This window comes from Syngnathus floridae, chromosome 22 (genome assembly GCF_059516105.1).
Source record: "Syngnathus floridae isolate MCC-2025c chromosome 22, RoL_Sflo_1.0, whole genome shotgun sequence".
NCBI classification, from domain to species: Eukaryota; Metazoa; Chordata; class Actinopteri; order Syngnathiformes; family Syngnathidae; genus Syngnathus; species Syngnathus floridae.
The window spans coordinates 208848-225992 of record NC_142434.1 but is presented as its reverse complement, the minus strand read 5'-3'; the positions used below and the strand labels follow the sequence as shown (position 1 = coordinate 225992).

At 58.3% G+C, this 17145-nt stretch overlaps 2 protein-coding genes across 4 annotated transcripts; both read left to right on the top strand.

Moving 5' to 3' along the window:
• Positions 1-266: 266 nt before the first annotated feature.
• On the top strand, positions 267-3687 carry LOC148378957 (tetraspanin-8-like). The gene is made up of 9 exons (XM_088367338.1): positions 267-524; positions 1591-1647; positions 2153-2272; positions 2332-2406; positions 2478-2573; positions 2663-2797; positions 2868-2900; positions 3178-3261; positions 3389-3687. Exons 1-9 carry the CDS (start codon positions 396-398, stop codon positions 3479-3481), a joined length of 822 nt encoding a protein of 273 aa, XP_088223464.1. The 5' UTR covers positions 267-395; the 3' UTR covers positions 3482-3687.
• Positions 3688-3800: 113 nt separating this feature from the next.
• On the top strand, positions 3801-16160 carry LOC148378956 (thyrotropin-releasing hormone-degrading ectoenzyme-like). 3 transcript variants are annotated; one of them, XM_088367172.1, is made up of 22 exons: positions 3943-4029; positions 4350-4423; positions 6647-7145; positions 7603-7820; positions 7901-8177; positions 8653-8779; positions 11167-11321; positions 11420-11533; positions 12260-12397; positions 12497-12562; positions 12687-12752; positions 12830-13011; positions 13109-13197; positions 13291-13424; positions 13636-13691; positions 13770-13917; positions 13983-14086; positions 14164-14271; positions 14572-14739; positions 14875-15015; positions 15081-15162; positions 15247-16160. In XM_088367172.1, the coding sequence occupies exons 3-22, from the start codon at positions 6678-6680 to the stop codon at positions 15427-15429; spliced, it is 3024 nt and encodes a 1007-aa protein (XP_088223298.1). In that variant the 5' UTR covers positions 3943-4029; positions 4350-4423; positions 6647-6677; the 3' UTR covers positions 15430-16160. The 3 variants fall into 3 exon arrangements, with proteins under 3 accessions (XP_088223299.1, XP_088223298.1, XP_088223300.1); XM_088367173.1 differs by lacking the exon at positions 6647-7145 and having other exon boundaries at positions 3801-4029; XM_088367174.1 differs by lacking the exon at positions 6647-7145 and having other exon boundaries at positions 3983-4201.
• Positions 16161-17145: the final 985 nt, after the last annotated feature.

Genomic DNA, 17145 nt, shown 5'->3' with positions numbered 1-17145 from the left:
CATTTGAGTTCTCTTTCAATGTTTGATCCGAGTGACTTGCATTGAGGTCAACGTCAACGGTGGAGAGCTTGCGATTGAGCGACAGCGCCTCCTCTGGCCGTCAGCCTCTCTCTTACAGGGCCTCTCTCCATTCGCCGCCCGCCCGCCCGCGCCCGTTGCTGAAGACCGTGCCGAGCCGACCCGGAGGCAGGAACGTTTTGACTGCCAGGATGTACATTCCTCCAAAGTGACGCAAGACCCTTTTCAACTTTGAGGGGTCAACGTTTCTTGAGTTTTCACTCCAAATGACATCCAAGAATGAGTTGGACACAAGTGCGTGTGTGCGCGCGCGCTGTTTGGAGCGCGCGCTGTTTGGAGCGCGTGGGGGTGGTCTCTGGGCGGGGTAGCTCGTGCGGATGCATCTTTTTCCACTCCGACAAGCTGCACCTCATCAAATCGACGCACGCAAGCACCGACAAGACAAGATGGGGAAAGTTAACGGCTGCCTCAAATGCCTTTTTGTCTTCTTCAATGTCGTCTTTGCTGTAAGTACAACTCTTTTCTCAGATCACACTCGTGGGAAAACAAGCCAAAACGTCTTTAGAAGAAAAAATAAAACGACATTGATGGTTTTTGTTTGATATTGTAACCAAAACTTCAACCAGGTGTGTGGACTGGACAAGTCAATGGAAAAGTCTCCACAGTTGTTTTTTTCCCCCCATACGACAGCGACCATTGGCTCTTCCAAAAGTTGTTTTTTCCTTGTTCCCCCGCCAGAGGTGGACATACGTATCTGCTCCGTGGATGACGAGATTTAGTTTTCCACAAGAATTCAACTTTTAGTCACGCAACTGCTTTTCAAATTGGCAAAAGCCAGCAAATGCTGAGTTTGTGCACCTCCTTTTTAGGAAAACAGCTTTCCCAAACAATGGAGCTGATTGCGTAAGAACACACGCAACGATGAACTTGAGTATGCTTCCACTCGAGGACAGAAGGAAAAAAAAAGCAAAAGGCACCAAGTTGAGCTGGGGTCGTCTTTGGTTTCGTTTACCCCGAAAGGGTGAAACAGAAAGCCCGCCTGCCCGCCCAACGCATGCTCTCTTCGACTTCTTCTTTTTCTAACTTTCTCTTCGCCCTCCTCCTCCTCCTCCTTCTTCCCCCCTACTTGTTCTTTTTCTAATTTTCACTTCCTCCTTCCCGCCGCCACCACCACCACCACCCACACCTGCTCTCTTCTACTACTACTTTTTTCGATGTTCTCTTCCTCCTCCTTCCTCTTAGAAGGCGCGTTGTCGGTTGCCATGGGCAGGGCTGAGCCCCGAGGGGGCGATTTGTACTTTAAAGGTACGCTTCTGCTTTAAAAGTAGTTTCCATTTACGGCCCTTCCATAAGGCGAGCCTGCAGGACGGATCTCGCCCGCCGGCGGGACGGATCTCGCCCGCCGGCGGGACGGGTCTCGCCCGCCGGCTCGGCCGACGCGAGTCAAGTCCAACCGAAACGTGCTTTGACGGGTCACGACCCCCGACTGAAGGCCGTACATGCGTGCGTGCGTGCGCTGGCTGGCGTTTAGTAACTCGCCACCGTGTGCCTCTGCTCTTTCTTCTTTGTTAGATCGTCGGATGTCTGCTGATCTTTGCGGCGGTGAAGACCAGCATCTACAGTGCGCAGGTGAGTGGCTTCCCGAGCGGCGACGTGGCTTCCGACGGCCGTGCCCGCGGTACAGCTGAGCGACCGCGTAGGCACCTTCATTTGGTGCGGTAAGGGCAGCGGCGGAAGGTGTCAAATTTCCTGGAACGCTTGTGAAGGCCGTGTCGGGAAATGGCGTCATCGGGAGGGAGAAGAAAAACATCCTGTTTGCTTGCTTGCGCTGCTCCTGTGTTGATGGAAAACATGTGTGCCAATGTGGATTTCTTCACCTGCGTCTCTCTCTCTCTCTCTCTGTCTCTCTCTGTCTCGCTGTCTCTCGCTGTCTCTCGCTCTCTCTCGCTCTCTCTCTCTCTCGGTGTCTCTCGCTGTCTCGGTGTCTCTCGCTGTCTCGCGCTGTCGGGGATTTCCCAAAGTGCACCCTGGAAAAAGAAAAGATGGATTTTTTTGGGTTAGATCATACACGTTAAATGCGGGAAGAATATCAACGCGGCTGGCCCTGATTTGATTTCTTCAAATGTGGCGGCAGCTGTCGGCGTTGGGCGCACCGGGCCTGGGCTGGCTGTGGGCGTTTGCCATCGGCGTCCTGGCCATTTCCTGTTTGGGGATCTACGCGGGGATCTCGGAGAAGGCGCTCGCCCTCAAGATAGTACGTGGCCGCACGTCACGAGTCGCGGGACGCCACTCACGCCTTCCTTCTGTCATCAGTTTGCCGGCTTCATGGTGGCGGGGATGATCATCATGCTGGTCTTTGGCATCGTGGGGGTGGTCCTCAGGAACAAGGTCGGCTCATGCGCACACGTTCCTAAACAAAATCACACGTAGCGCTGAGTGTAAACGTTGCGTCGTCAAAGGTGCGGCAGATCCTCCGCAGCAGCTCGGCCGAGGTCGTCGAGCCCTTCATGGCGGAGAAAGCTTTACGCACCCTGCTTGAGCAGCTGCAGGAGGCCGTGAGACAACCGCACGCTCAAAGAGAAGACTCGGCAAAAAGCCAAAGCGCGTGTGTGTGTGTGTGTGTGTGTGTGTGTGCGCAACTCAGGCTCAGTGCTGCGGCGTGGTGAGCGCCAGCGACTGGGGTGAAGACATTCCCAGCACGTGCAAGTGCAGACCCGGACTGGACAGCTTTGGAGGTTACGGCATCTTTGGCCATACCGGATGCCAAGCCAGACCTCAGGTAGCCGCCGCCGCCGCCGCACCAAGCGTGCTCACGAGCCCATTGCTGAGCGACGCTGTTTTGTCCGCAGGGAACCACCGGCCCCGACCGGATCTACCAGCAAGTAAGACCGCACACACACACACACACACACACGCCACACGCGAAGAAGCCCCGCTCACCTTGCCCTGACGCCAATTCAGAAAACACTCAATTGGACACCAAATTGAAGGGGCGGTGTGGTGTGACAACACAAAATGACCCACGGCTGACAACAAAGGGCAAGTGGGCCATTTTGAGCCCCGAGCCGGGCAACTCCTCCCCCACCGGGCCGCCGTTTGTTAGACGCTCCCGCCCGCCTGAGCGAGGCCTTATTAACAGCTGGCCTTCCTCGCACACAGTCCTGCAGCGAGGTCATCATCACCTACACCGACTTAATCTTCAACATCATCATCGGCTTCCTGTTCGCCTTTGCCGTCACCGCGGTGAGTTGATTGGCTCGCCTGCGCCAGGGCCCAGCCAGGGCCCAGCCAGGGCCCAGCCAGGGCCCAGCCAGGGCCCAGCCAGGTGACCTTCTAACCCTGGCGCTGTGTGTCGACCGACGGCGTTTAGCTCCTGGGCCTGCTGATCACCCTCCTGATGAACCACCAGATCAAACGCCACGAGCAGGCCGGAGCCTCTTCCGTCGCCATGAAGGCTTACTGACTGACGGACTGACGGACGGACTGTCGGACGGACGGACGGACGGTCGGTCGGACGGACGGACGGACGGACGGGGCCACCTTTTACCGGCGAGATGTTTGCTCTCTCTCTCTCGCTGCAGCCACTCCTATCATATTCAGCGCAAAGCCATCCAACTGTGTCTTGGAACGTTTTTACAAGTGAACAACATTAAAGTGTATCCCAAAGTGTCTCGCCTGCAGTATTTCGACTGGCGCCCGTGCCGTGACGAGCAACCAAACGGTAGTAAACAAGTACTGTGGTGTCGTGCGAATTGTGTCTTTCCTTTCATTTTATTAAGAATGGACGAGTAGCGTACATGGGAAGAACAAGTCGGTCGGTCGGTCGGTCGGGTCGATTCGAGGGAGGAGGCGTGGTGACGTCACCGTTCCGCGTGAACAGATGGAATGCGGCTGGTGCCCGCGCGCCGCCACTTGTCAGCCAGCAGGTGGCAGCAGCAGGTGGCAGCAGCAGCGCTCGCCGCTCACTTCCTGCCCTTTTGGCCTGCACCAGCGAGTCGGCCGGACAAGTTGGTGAGAGCAAAAGCACGCACTTCTTCTTGGGGTGGAGGGACAATTCTCGGGAAGGTTTTTTCGCCGCACGCGAAATGAAATGAAAGCAAGTGCTCGATCGAGTGGGTCACGGGCCGCTGCCTCCGATCAGCTATCAGCACAAACCTGAAAGCGTCCTGATCGTTTGCGTCAGGTGTGTTGTTCGGGACTGTTTTGTCGTCAATCTTTGGCTTTGGCTTTGCCTTTGCCTTTGCCTTTGCCTTTGCCTTTGCCTTTGCCTGTCAATGTGCATATCTGGTTGTGTCTGGGCGTTTTTCATCCTTTTGCAATGTCACGTGTAGCTCCGGAGATCAACATGGCTGATCTTGGGACCACTGAGCCAGAACACCTGCTGCGGGGCCTCCGGGATCTTCAAGTCAGTGCAACACACACACACACACGCACATGCGCGCGCGCGCGCGCGAGATCTGCAGCTGAAGAAAGGCAGACTTGCAGTGGTAGAATGAGGCAGGTCTGACACACTTGGATACACGCACGTGTGCCCCCGCCCCGCCCCGCCCTCCCCCCCACACACAGGGCAAGGTTGTTGTCTGATAATAGCAGCTATCCATCAAGTTGTTTGCTTACTGACAATGTTTTATTCTCCATCTCAAATGAGGCATGAACACCCCGAAAACTGCACTGGCACTGAAACACATGCACTTGCACGGGCAACCAAAGCGTGTCACTCGCGCCCTCGGTGACCAACAGTCTCACGCACAAGCAACGCGAAGCGAGTTAGCGACAGCGCGGCGTCCCTCCGGAACGTTTACTTACGTGTGCTCCGCGAACTCATTTCCGGCTTTTATTGCTTTGATTGCTTTTCCTGCCGCCGTTGGGCTTTCGTGGCTTGAAACCTCCGCCAGGGAAAGCAAAACAAATGCTTTTATTCCAGCAGCCAGATGACAATAACTTGAATTGCTTTGTGTGTACACCTCCGAGTGTGCTTGTGCGTGCGTGCGTGCGTGCGATGGTGCACCTGTACCTGCAGAGGTTGCATGTTAGTTGCCGCATCCGTCACTTTTGCTGAGGTGTAAAGAGAAGCGCCAATAGATCCAAGACGAATGCACTTTGAGAGAGAGAGGCATTGTTGTCGTTGCCATGGTGACACAAGCAGCCATCCACTTGTGTTTGGCCATCACGCTAGTTGTCGTAGTAACGGCAGCAGGTGTGTGTGTGTGTGCGTGTGTGCGTGTGTGCGTGTGTGTGTGTGTGTGTGTGTTGATGGTGAGCCAAGTGTGTTTGGGACGCAGCTCCAGATGCTCTGTGGCCACCGAGGGAGGTTGCTGGAGCTTGTCGGTGTGGCACAGGCAATTTGCAGAGCCACCACTTGCTGGATTGTCACTTGGAGCCAGTTGCTCCTCACCATGCTCAATGCGGGCCTCGCCGCTTTGTCAATTGCTGCTTTACGGAAGTTCACTTTGCTGTTTTGTTCACGGCTCAGTTCATGTCGATTGGCACGAGGAAGCGAGCAAAGTGTCGACCACGCCGGTCCGTTGAGTTCACGCACCGGAAAGTGCCCGAGTTGAACTTTTTCCTTTCACCGCTCGTCCAGAATCACCCAGCCGGCAGTTTGCTCAAACGGGTGACCGCAGGCAGAGGTCATGTGACAGCAGGTGAGCTGCATCCCGACGTCTGCTTCGTGGCGTGCGCGGCGTCACATGGCCTCCGTCTCTGTTGGCTAACGTGGAAAGCTTCACCTTCGAAATATGCTTCGAGCTGAGCAAGCGGCCTGCTCGCTCGCTCGCTCGCTCGCGCGCGCACGTGCGTGAGGCCCAGCTGCCTCACCCGGCCCCCCCTCCTTCTCCTTGTTCTCCTCCTCCTCTTCATCTTCATCCTCCCGCACGAGGATGTGAGCGCAGCAGCAGGAGCAGCAGCAGCAGCAGCGGCGGCGGCGGCAAGCTGACAAGTTGACGACAACATTTTCAGACGCCGTGCCACGTTACACAGCGCACGGCATGCTTGGACTTTGTTCAGCGGCAACATAAAGCAGCCGGCCGGTCGCCTCAGCGGAGGAGCGGAACCTTCTCAGCCTGCATTTGATGTCCGCCGTGGAGCCGTCCGCCGCCGTGCCGTGCTCGAGATGCTTTGTGCCTTCCGGCTGAGCGGACTTGCTGCGTGACGTGAGTCTCGTCGGCTCGGCTCGGCTCAGCTCGGCTCTTAAACCTCGTAAGGAAGGGAAAAAAAGAAAGGGAGCAATTTGGGGAGAAACAAAAAAAAAAAACCCAAGAAGGACCCGTCAGCTTGTTCTGGCAGACTCGGCAAAGTCAGCGACTGGACGGAAGCGATCGGCCCATCGGCTTCCGATCACCAATTAGCGAAGCGCGGATGCGCGCGAAGGCTGGAGAAAAACATTTGAAGCAAAAAGCAAAGGAACGGCGTGCTCACCGCCTCTGGTTGTGTCAAGTAGCATTGCGCTCGTAGCCAAATGTAGCGCTTACACGGGCGGCGCGTGACAAGTGAGCCAAAGTGAGCTGCGGCTCATTTGCATATGGGAGCCGTCTTATTTGGAGACTGCTTTGCATTCAACGCTGGCTTCCAGGAGTGAGTTCCTCCTCCTTCTCTTCCTCCTCTTCTTCTTCTTCTTCTTCCTTCTCAGACCTCGGCCCGTGGCAGCAAAGTTCCCCCTCATGGGCCCCCGTGACCTGACGTCGGGCATCACGCCCAGCGGGCGCAGGATGTCCGAGCAGTGGGCGGCGTCCGTGACGGGAGGGCGTCCGCGCGTGGTCGGCGGCCAGCGTCCGGCCAGCGTCCACAAGCGGCTCGTCGCCGCCTTTGCGCTGTCTGTGGTGACGCTGGTGGCCGTGGCCGCCGTTGCCGTGGCGCTGGCCGTTCGCTTCCAGGAGTGCGGGGGAGACGAGGAGGCCGGGGGGCCGCCGGGCACCGACAGGCCGAGCGGCGGCAGGGGGGAGCGGGTGTCGGCGGCCGAGGAGGAGCCGTGGAGGAGGAGCCGGCTGCCCGACGCCGTCAGGCCGCGCCACTACGACCTCAACGTGGCCGTCCACATGGACAACTTCACCTTCTCGGGTGACGTCGGCATCGACGTGGAGTGCCTCAAAGCCACCAGGTTCATTGTGCTGCACGCCGACAGACTGGAGGTACGCACGCCGCATCCCGCTTCTGCCTGCCGTCTCGAAGGCCCCACTCGCTGACCTCTGTGCTTGACACGGTTCCAATCGGACCGCAGCCCGCGCTCGCTCGCTCGCTCGCGCACGCACGCGTTCTCCTGCAAGGCAACTTTCTTTTGGTGCTGCTCATTCCGCATTTGTTGGCCTTCGTTAGGTTGATGTTGAGGTTGGCGTGTCGGCGGCGAGGCGCCGTTGGCCTCGCCCGTCAGGAGGGTCCTCAGAGAATGTAGCTGGAGTCCTGAGCCAAGACTCGAGAGAGGCTTACGGTCGCAGAATAAGATTTCGGTCCCGAGAGTAGCTTTGAATGTTGGCCCAGAGAAGCTGGCCGAGGTTTGGCCACATGCGGAAGGTCGCGACGCTTTTGGCCGGAAAAGTTTCTCATTGCTCGTCAAGGTTCAGCTCCCAAGCTTTGCTGCGGCGGCCGCAGGTGTCGAGCGTGGCGGTGACGGCCAAGCGGCCGGGGGGCGGAGCCATCCGCGTCCAGCGCCACTTTGCCTTCCCGGCCAATCAGATGCTGGTGCTGGTCCTGCACCGGGAGCTGAGAGCTTCCAGGACGTACCGCCTGGACGTCACCTTCGAGGCCGCCATCGAGGACGAGCTGCTGGGATTCTTCAGGAGCTCCTACGGCCTCGGCGGCCAGAGACGGTACGCAAACGCTCGAGCGCCAGCGAGTCTTCCGTTTCCGAGCGCGGCCGGCCCGACAAAAGTCTGCTTGCGCCGCTCAGGTACCTGGCGGTGACCCAGTTCAGCCCGACGCACGCCCGCAAGGCCTTCCCGTGCTTCGACGAGCCGGCCTTCAAGGCCACCTTCTCGCTCAGCCTGCGTCACCACGCTCGCTACACTTCGCTGAGCAACATGCCGGCGCTGGAGGACCCCGCCGCCGGGGAGGACGGCTGGACCACGCGGCGCTTTGCGCGCACGCCGCCCATGTCCACCTACTACCTGGCTTGGGCCGTGTGCGACTTTGCATCCAGGGAGACCAGCACGGAAGGCGGAGTGACGGTGAGTCGCGCCGACGGCCCGCTTTGATGCCGCCGCGGGGGACGTTTGCGCAATGTCTGCCATCTGGTGGCGATGGGTGAAAAGACAACTTTCAACTACAGTCTTATTTGATCCGTCCGTTTTTGGGGATCTGAACGGGGATCCCGTCGAAGAAATAGGCCTGTCCACGTTTATGCCCGCATGTCTGAGGGTGAAAGGTGTGCTTGGCGTCAGTTGGACTACCCGGAGAGATGTCGTCATCCAATTCCTCCTCCAGGAAGTGGACACGGGTCACTTCCTGGCATCCCTACGCGCAGCTGCGTCGCGTTAGCGTACGCCCCGCGGCGCCAGCTGCGGCCCGTCGGTGGCGCTCCGATGGGACGCCTTTGTGCTGCTTTTGCTTTTTGGGATCTATTCCCCCCCCAACGCGCGCACAAAATGCTGATATTGGATGGCGAGCGTGAAGATGATGACGTTGTGCTTTTCCCTCCCCCAGATCCGTTTGTTGGCCCGACCGGACGCCATAGCCAGCGGTGCGGGCGACTACGCGCTTCACATCACCAAGCGTCTTCTGGCCTTCTACCAGGACTTCTTCAAGGTGGCCTACGCGCTGCCCAAACTCGGTAAGCACGCTCCGGTGGCCTTCGTCCTCATCCGGCAGATGTTTGCGCCCGTGGCGGCCGCGTTGACGACGCTTCGCGACGTTCCCTCCTCCTTTTCTGGCGCGTAGCAGAGGTCCCCGAGCCGCCGGGCGCCATCTGTTGTGGCTCGGCCCGCGCCGCTCCCCCGAGTCCTCCAAATAAACGGCCCCCTTTTCATCATGCTTATGTCAAAGCACTCAGCAGTTCAGAGGGGGGGGGGGTAGCTTGGCAACATGCTGTGGCAAACGTATTTCCCGCCAGGGGGGAAATTGTCTGGTTTTACGGCTGGATAGCTCTGTTGCGGCCGACCAAGCTTAGTCCCGCCCCACGTAGGGCTGGTCCAATAGCGAGCCCGGACGCTGCCTCGCCGGTGACGGCGGCTGTCAATTTGACACATCTGTCAGGTTACAAAGTAACTCGCTCGCAAGTCACGTCGTTACTTGACTGCCCACTTGATTTTCAAAGCCGATTGAGAAGCGACGAGGAGTTCCTTTGCGCCCGAGCGGGAATGCGGAGGCTCAGGTGATCCACCCTCGCGCCTGATTGGACTGCTGAGTTGCGTGGAGTTAGTTGTGCCTCCATCTGGGAAGCGGGCCGCCCGCCCGCCCGCCCGCCCGCATGGCCAAGCCTCCGGGCTCACACATGCGCACGCACACGTGCACCTATACACCATGTGCGCTTTTCTGTCTTTGTCCGCGGGCCTTGTGCGGCGCCTCGGGCCGACGCAGCACAACAGATGGACTTGAGCGAAGCGCGCTTGCGCTATGCGACAGGCGTGCGCTCACGCACGCAGCGGGCACGGGGAGAGCTCGGGGCCAGTCAGCTGTCTGCGTGCTGCTCTCAAGTCACAACGAGTCCACTTGACTTTGTGAGAAGTTACACAAGCGCCCTGCTGCTCTGCTGTTCCTAATATTGTGACCCTGGTGAAAGTTGACCCCCACCTCTCCTCCTCTGAGAGGCTTGCTAGATGATGTCGTCATCATCATCGTCGTCGGAAGCGAGAGATGCGACACCGAATGCCCGCCGCAAGTTACCGTGGCAACCGCAACAACGACCGGAGAAGGACGTAACCCTTTCTGCGGCTGCCGTACGGACGCTTGCGTCGAGCTTGGGAACTGGTGTTTCCATAGCAACCGTACTCGGCGGATACGGTTAGGACACCCGCGAGTTGTTGTAGCTTGTCAGTGAGCGAGCGCCCGGGTCGTCAAGGTGACCCCGGTGACATATGCAGCGGTTACCTTGGCAACCGTAAGCCACGCTTGCAAGCGGCTGAAGCGCGGTCACACCCGTACATCGGGCTGCACAGCCATAAATGAGAGCGTGCATGCGCACGTGCGTGCGAACATGCGCGCCGCTGAAATTAGGACGCGTCAAAAGCATTTGCTGCGTGACGTCGAGTTCGCTCGCGCTCATTTCGGGCCGGCTTTGCCGGACGGCGAGCCGGAAAGCGACTTTTCCCTTCCCGTGTCAACCCAGAGAAAAGCTTCTCAACTTTTACAATGCGATCAGTGACGGTCCGTCGCGCCGTGGTGATGTCTCTGTGATGCGTGCGTGCGCGCTGGCGTGCGCGTGCATGTCTCTGCTCTGCAGTTTCTTGCACGTACGTAAACAAAGGAACAAACAAGAAGCAATTGGAAAGATGCCGCATGCACGTTAGTTGCCATGTACACGCTCACACGCACGCACGCACGCACGCACGCACGCCGGCCATCCGGCAGCCGCGGGACTCCGCCTCAGCCTCAAGCTGATGAGATGAGGACTAATTGCCGTCCCGCTTCCGCGCCTGCGGCCGCCCAAGCAGCGCATTAACGTAATGAGGTGGCTCCGGGGCTCGCACCAGCCGCACACGTTCACGCCCTAATCCGCTAATTGCGCACACGTCAACTTGAATCGGCCGCTGCGCAAAAGGGCAAGACGAGCAAAGAAAGAAGTTGCCTGCAAAAATCAAGATGGACGCTCTTTTCTGCCTCACCACGTGTGGGTGCGCGGGTGCATCCGCGTGATGTGGATGTGTCTTTCTTTATTTAGTGGTCCATGTCAGCGTGTGCGTCCAGCTGCGCGCTCTCAAAGTAGATCTGGCTTGTGTGCTGGCGAGCTCAGGCGGGCGCCACTGCGCTAAAACCAAACCATCGCTCTCACTTCAATTTCAACGTGTCATTTCTTTAATGTCTCATTTGCATATTCCGCCTCAAAGTTCATTTGCATAGCAGCCTCTGGCGAACGCGGCCGAGCCGTCGGCACCGTGCTAAGAAAATAATGCCGTCTCGCGATTTTTGGACCTCTTGACTGTTTCCGTGGCAACCGTTTATATTAGCTGAAATGTTTTTTTTTTTTTGCTCTTTGCCCAACGCACGCACGCACGCACGCAGACTTGCTGGCGGTGCCCAAGCACCCGTACGCCGCCATGGAGAACTGGGGCCTGAGCGTCTTTGTGGAGCAGAAGATCCTCCTGGACGCCCAAGTCTCGTCGGCGTCCTACCAGATGGAGCTGACCATGGTGGTCGTCCACGAGATCTGCCACCAGGTGAGATGGCCACAAAGGCGCTTGCTTGCAATTTCCACCCACGCAAAGGGCTCTCACGGGATGGCCGGGTCAGTTGACCGTTGTCGCCCACCCGCCAGTGGTTCGGCGACCTGGTGACGCCGCTGTGGTGGGAGGACGTGTGGCTGAAGGAAGGCTTCGCCCACTACTTTGAGTACGTGGGCACCGACTTCCTCTTCCCCAAGTGGAACATGGTGAGTCCGGCTACTGACGGCGGGCGGGCGGGCGGGCGGGCGGGCGTCCTTCCGTTTGCAAGCATTGCCTAGCTCGAAACGTCTGCGTCAGGATTTTGCTCGTACGGTCAATGTCGGTCGGCGCTCGCCAAGGTCAAAGAGGAAGGCTGCCGCTCCAGGAAACAGTCATCCGCCAAGGCCATCTGCCGTCCGGGCTAATTAGCCTTCTTCGCCATCGAGCGCTCTTGTCCGGCTAACGACGGCTAATTGCGTCATATGTGCCGACGGGCTGCGTCCAGGTGTTAGTTGATCAACAGGAACCGAATGAAATGAAATCTGGGATTGACAACAGGTACTTGCCGCGAGCGCACATTTTCATTTGACATCATCTGGCTAAAAAATGAGCCGAGTCAGACTAGGTTCATTAAAAGTCAATCCGCGACATCTTTGAATTAGGCCGATGATCCCGCTCGACGTTCTCGATGAAAAAAAGTTGCTGTTCATTAAGTTCATTAGCAGTGAAAAAGTAAAATGGGGGAGGAAGAAAGAAAGAAAAAAAAAAAGATGTACCGTGGCTGATTAAGCGTGACATTCATTAGTAGGAAAGCTGGACTGTAAGCGCTAATTAGCCGGGGCCCCGCCACGCCACGCCACGCCACGCGCTCTGGGATGGGGCCCGAGACGAACGGCGCTCGCTCCAGATCCATGTGTGCACACGTGAGGATGAGCTTTCCTTTGCGCCGGCAGGAGAAGCAACGCTTCCTGACGGACGTCCTCCACGAGGTAATGCTGCTGGACGGCCTGAGCTCCTCTCACCCCATCTCGCAGGAGGTGCGGGACGCCGCCGACATCGACCGCGTCTTCGACTGGATCGCATACAAAAAAGTACACCACGCAAAGAGACCGACCGACCGACCGACCGACCGCCTGCCGTGGTTATTTATTGCTCGGCTCGACCGTCGCCTTTATTTGCGCGTCCCGTAGGGGGCGGCGCTGATCCGTATGCTGGCCAACGTGATGGGACAGAGACTCTTCCGGAAAGGACTGAACGTGAGTAAGGCAGGAAGTGCTGACGCAGCGGCTGCACGCCACGCCACGCCACGCCACATGACCTCGGCGCCTGGGAAAACTTTGACTTTGTCTCTGACTTTATCTTTGACTTGTTTGCGTCCAGGATTATCTGCTGAGTCACATGTACGGCAACGCGGCGCGCGACGACCTCTGGAAGAAACTGTCTGAGGTTTGCGACCCCCCTTTTGTTATTCCGGCTGGTCGCGTTGGCGACGTGGCCCCCGGGTGATTTTGTGTCGCGTTCAGGCCATGCGCTCCGAAGGGCGGGACATCGACGTCGGCGCCGTGATGGACAGGTGGACTCTGCAAATGGGCTACCCCGTGGTCACCGTCAGCAAGAACCCGGCGGGGCAGCTGGCCACGCGTTACATCAGCGTCAGCCAGGAGCACTTCCTCTACGGACAGGACGGCGGGCGGGGCAACAGCAGGTGCAAGCGCAGCGCTGTCTCCTACTTGATTGACAGCTGGACGTTTCCACTCCAAATGGTGTCCTTTTTGACACGACGTGTTTGTTTGCGTTCGTAGTTTCCAGTGGCAGGTGCCCTTGACAGTTGCCGTGGGAAACGGCTCCCGGGTGTCTTCGGAGACGCTCATCTGGATCCACAATAAGACAGGTGCTCGAGCGAGCCCATCCACCCGTGGGCCCGTCGCACCCCGTCCGTCTAATTGTCGCCCTTCCGTCCTTTGGCTCTCGGGCGGCGCCCCAGAAACTCACGCGATGAGCGAGATGGACGACAAAACCTGGTTGCTGGGCAACATCAACCAGACGGGCTACTTCCGCGTCAACTATGACCTCCAAAACTGGAAGCTGCTGATTGAGCAGCTGCACGCTGACCCGCAGGTAATGAACAGTGAGGCAGGCGGGCGGGCGGGCAGGCGGGCAGGCGGGCAGGCGGGCAGACGGTCAGACGGTCAGACGGTCAGACGGCCAGCCAGCCAGCCAGCCCGCCAGCCCGCCAGCCCGCCAGCCCGCCAGCCAGCCAGCCAGCCAGCCAGCGAGGGCTTTGCCAGACAGAGTGAGCGCGTGACGACCTACGTTGCGTGCGATACAGGTCATCTCTGTCGCCAACCGCGCCGGGCTCATCGACGACGCCTTTAACCTGGCCAGGTGAGGATGGACCCACTGGCGCGCAAACATGCCCACGCAGCACGATAAGCACAGAAAGGCGCATGTGTGGCGGCGCAGGGCGGGTTACCTCCCGCAGGGCGTGCCGCTACAGCTGATGGCCTACCTGCCCGAGGAGGCGTCCTTCCTGCCCTGGCACGCCGCCAGCCGGGCGCTCTACCAGCTGGACAAGCTGCTCGACCGCACTGACGATTACAACCTCTTCAGCGTAAGGCGCACGTGGGCGCGTTTGCCAGCCCGCCGTGGCGACTCATCTCGCGTGTGTGGTTGCAGGACTATGTGCTGAAGCAAGTGGCAACGCGCTACCATCAGATGGGCTGGCCCAGCAACGCTGTTAATGGCGAAGGCGGCGTCCTGCAAGCGGCTTACCAGACTGAGTAACACACACACACACACACACACACACACACTCTCTAAATACATTGCCACGCACACGCACTGCTGGTGTGTGCAGGGAGCTGCAGCGGGAGCTAATCATGTTAGCGTGTAGCTTCGGAAACAAGCAGTGCCACCGACAGGCCGTGGCGTACATCTCGGACTGGATCTCCAGCAACAAGAACGGGTACGCGCACATTTGTGAGGGGCGGCCCTCGAGAAAATGGCCGCAGACATCGACTTCCTAACGGCCGCGCTGGCTGGCTGGAGCGTGCGTGCGTGCCAGTGAAAGTTACTCATCAGAGTGGATAAAAGACTCGCACGCGCTCCATCTCAGGCCTGAATGACCAATAACGCGACAAGTGCGTGCGTGCGTGCGTGCGTGCGTGCGGTTGACCTACATTGTCACTTAAGCATGATGTGACTCAAGTCAGCTGCCACATGAAGTGAAGCACAAGCAGGAAAGTGAGTGCGTGCGTGCGTGCAGGATCCCGCCCAACATTCGCGACGTGGTCTACTGCACGGGCGTGAGTCTGATGGACGAAGACGTCTGGGAGTTCATCTGGATGAAGTTCCACTCGTCAAACGCCGTCTCCGAGAAAAAGATCCTGTTGGAGGCGCTCACCTGCTCCGATAACGCCTTCCTGCTCAACAGGTGCGGTCGGGCGGGCCGACATCCATTTTTCCCAGTGTCCGAGCGGCGAGTTTCGAGCACCAGCTCGGACACGGGCGGCAAAAGCGGAAGCCGGCGGCACACCGCGCACGTCTGAGCCCGCGCGCCGTTTGCCAGGTTGCTCAACTTGTCGCTGACGTCGGAGCTGGTGGCCGAGCAGGACGCCATCGACGTCATCATCCACGTGGGCCGCAACCCTCGAGGCCGCAACTTGGCGTGGCGCTTCTTCCGCGACAAGTGGGACGTCCTGGACGCCAGGTGAGCCACGACCGAGCCGCGGCTGCGCACGACCCCTGGTGTGACCGGCGTGTCCGGCTTCTCAGGTACGGTGAGGCGCTCTTCATGAACTCCAAGCTGATCACCGGCGTCACCGAGTTCCTCAACACAGAGAAGGAGCTGGACGAGGTAGCGGCGCACGTTTGCGCCGCGCCGCGCCGCACTCCTCGTCGCTCCTTAACGGCAACCTCCCTTCCACCTCTTTGCCCGCAGTTAAAGGAGTTCATCCGATCCAGTGGAGAGGGGGCGGGCCCCGCCATGCCCCGGGCGCTGGAGATCGTGAAGGGCAACGTGCGCTGGCACCGCCTCCACCGGCGACACTTCTACCAGTGGCTGCGCAAAGGTCCCGCCCCCGTCCGCCGCTCTCCGCCGGGCGACGTCTCGCTTGCAGCTTAACCACTCGAAAGGACTCGTGCGATTGATTCTTTCTCACTTACCGGCCGCACCCGGAGAGAACAAAAGCAAGCGGGCAGCCGTTAGCGGCGAGTGGCTGACAGTCACGTGAGTGACGCTAATGTCAGATAGCAGGTTTTGTCATCAGTTGGGCTCCGAACAGATCGGCCGCAGCATGCCTTTTTTGTGAGAACTCGTTTTCTTGACTTTGTGGGGGGGTAAAAAAAAAAAAAAGATCCTGGAACCCTCGCCCCATCCAAGTCCCACCTACCCGATCTCTCCCAAAGGAAAGGAAAGGAAAGGAAAGGAAAGGAAAGGAAAGGAAAGGAAAGGAAAGGAAAGGAAAGGAAAGGAAAGGAAAGGAAAGGAAAGGAAAGGAAAGGAAAGGAAAGGAAAGGAAAGGAAGGTTCTGACCAACTCCACGAAAACATCCACCGGAACGGAACAGCTTTTGTTTGCGCGCGTGTGTGTGCGCGGGCACATTTATTTCCAATGGTCGTCACGACTTTGCTGATCCTTCAGAATGCCGTCAGGGCTTTGCAGGCCAAAAATGTGGTGAAGAAAGAAGTATCAATGGAAAGTGTGAAAATGTGAATTCTTGTTGAAGACTGTGAAGTGGAGGAAACAGGATGTAGTAGATTCTTTTTGTGTTTTTGGAAGCAAGTAATAGGTGACTTCCTGGGCTGTGCTTTTCTGCCTTCCGATTGGCCAATAAATGCAAATGTTGCCATGTTGCTGTTGTGTCACTTAACGAGCACAGGTGTGCCACTGTGGCTTGAGAGGTTCCACAGGGAAAATGCCGCCATGCAACTTGCTAGGAGGCTAACAGTGGACTGGACCACAGCTGGAAACAAAGTGACTGCCAGAGGGCGGGTGGGCGTGCGTGCGTGCGCCGGAGCCCACGCCAGGAGGCCAAAAGCTCGGTAAGCGCTCCCGCACGCGTTTGGAAGGTGGCTCGGCTCGGCTCGGGCGGTTTAGGGTGCCGGCTAATCCTGTGCTTGTTCCGCCGCCTTCTCCCTGACAGCCTCTCGCCCGGCTGGCCGTGCTCCTCGGTGACCGCTCGGTGACCGCTCGGTCGCCCAAACACCAGCAGATGGAGGAGGAGGAATGCAAGCGCCAAGCAAGTATAAGCTGCGAAGGAGGTATCAATATAGCAAGTAAGGAGGGAGGGAGGGAGGGCCGGGGGCACACGGTTAGCGTTCCCAAATGCCTTCTTCCGCTCCGGGAAGAGACAAAAAGTGTCCTTTCCTGATAAGTGTGGTGGCTGGTTGTCAAGGCAACAGCTTCACCATGCATCACCGTGCGCCCCCAAATGAGCTGGCGTCGGCAATTTCCCGCAGGATCCATCACAATGCTTGAAAATCGCCCGCCCCGTTTAACGACAACGCCGGGCCCAAAACATCCCGGGGAGGACTTTTGATTTGATTTCAGGCTTTCAGCCCAAATACTCGACAGCAACGTTGCTCGCTGATTGCGGTGGCTTTTTTTTCATCTCAAAGATGTTGGCGAGCAATGTAAATGGGTTCTCTATTTTTCTGGCTGTTGCAGAGCCTCCCGCCAAACATTGTCTGTCGTCTTTGACATTTGGTAGACAACGGCGTTACGTCGCTATCTTCCGTCGGGTCTTTTTTTTCTTCCGCTCGGTCAATGGAAAGAAGGTCAACGGAGGCGCGTTCGAGAAACGGTCTTTTGGTTCGAAAAAGGACCGAGGCAATTAGG

Excerpts from the sequence above, each read along its gene's own strand:
- LOC148378956 (XM_088367172.1), top strand. The coding sequence starts at position 6,678 with ATGGGCCCCCGTGACCTGACGTCGGGCATCACGCCCAGCGGGCGCAGG. Across the intron at positions 12,398-12,496 it reads ACTGGATCGCATACAAAAAA|GGGGCGGCGCTGATCCGTAT; the intron begins GTACACCACGCA and ends CGCGTCCCGTAG. Across the intron at positions 13,918-13,982 it reads ACGATTACAACCTCTTCAGC|GACTATGTGCTGAAGCAAGT; the intron begins GTAAGGCGCACG and ends GTGTGGTTGCAG.
- LOC148378957 (XM_088367338.1), top strand. The coding sequence starts at position 396 with ATGCATCTTTTTCCACTCCGACAAGCTGCACCTCATCAAATCGACGCA. Across the intron at positions 1,648-2,152 it reads CCAGCATCTACAGTGCGCAG|CTGTCGGCGTTGGGCGCACC; the intron begins GTGAGTGGCTTC and ends ATGTGGCGGCAG. Across the intron at positions 2,574-2,662 it reads TTGAGCAGCTGCAGGAGGCC|GCTCAGTGCTGCGGCGTGGT; the intron begins GTGAGACAACCG and ends TGCGCAACTCAG.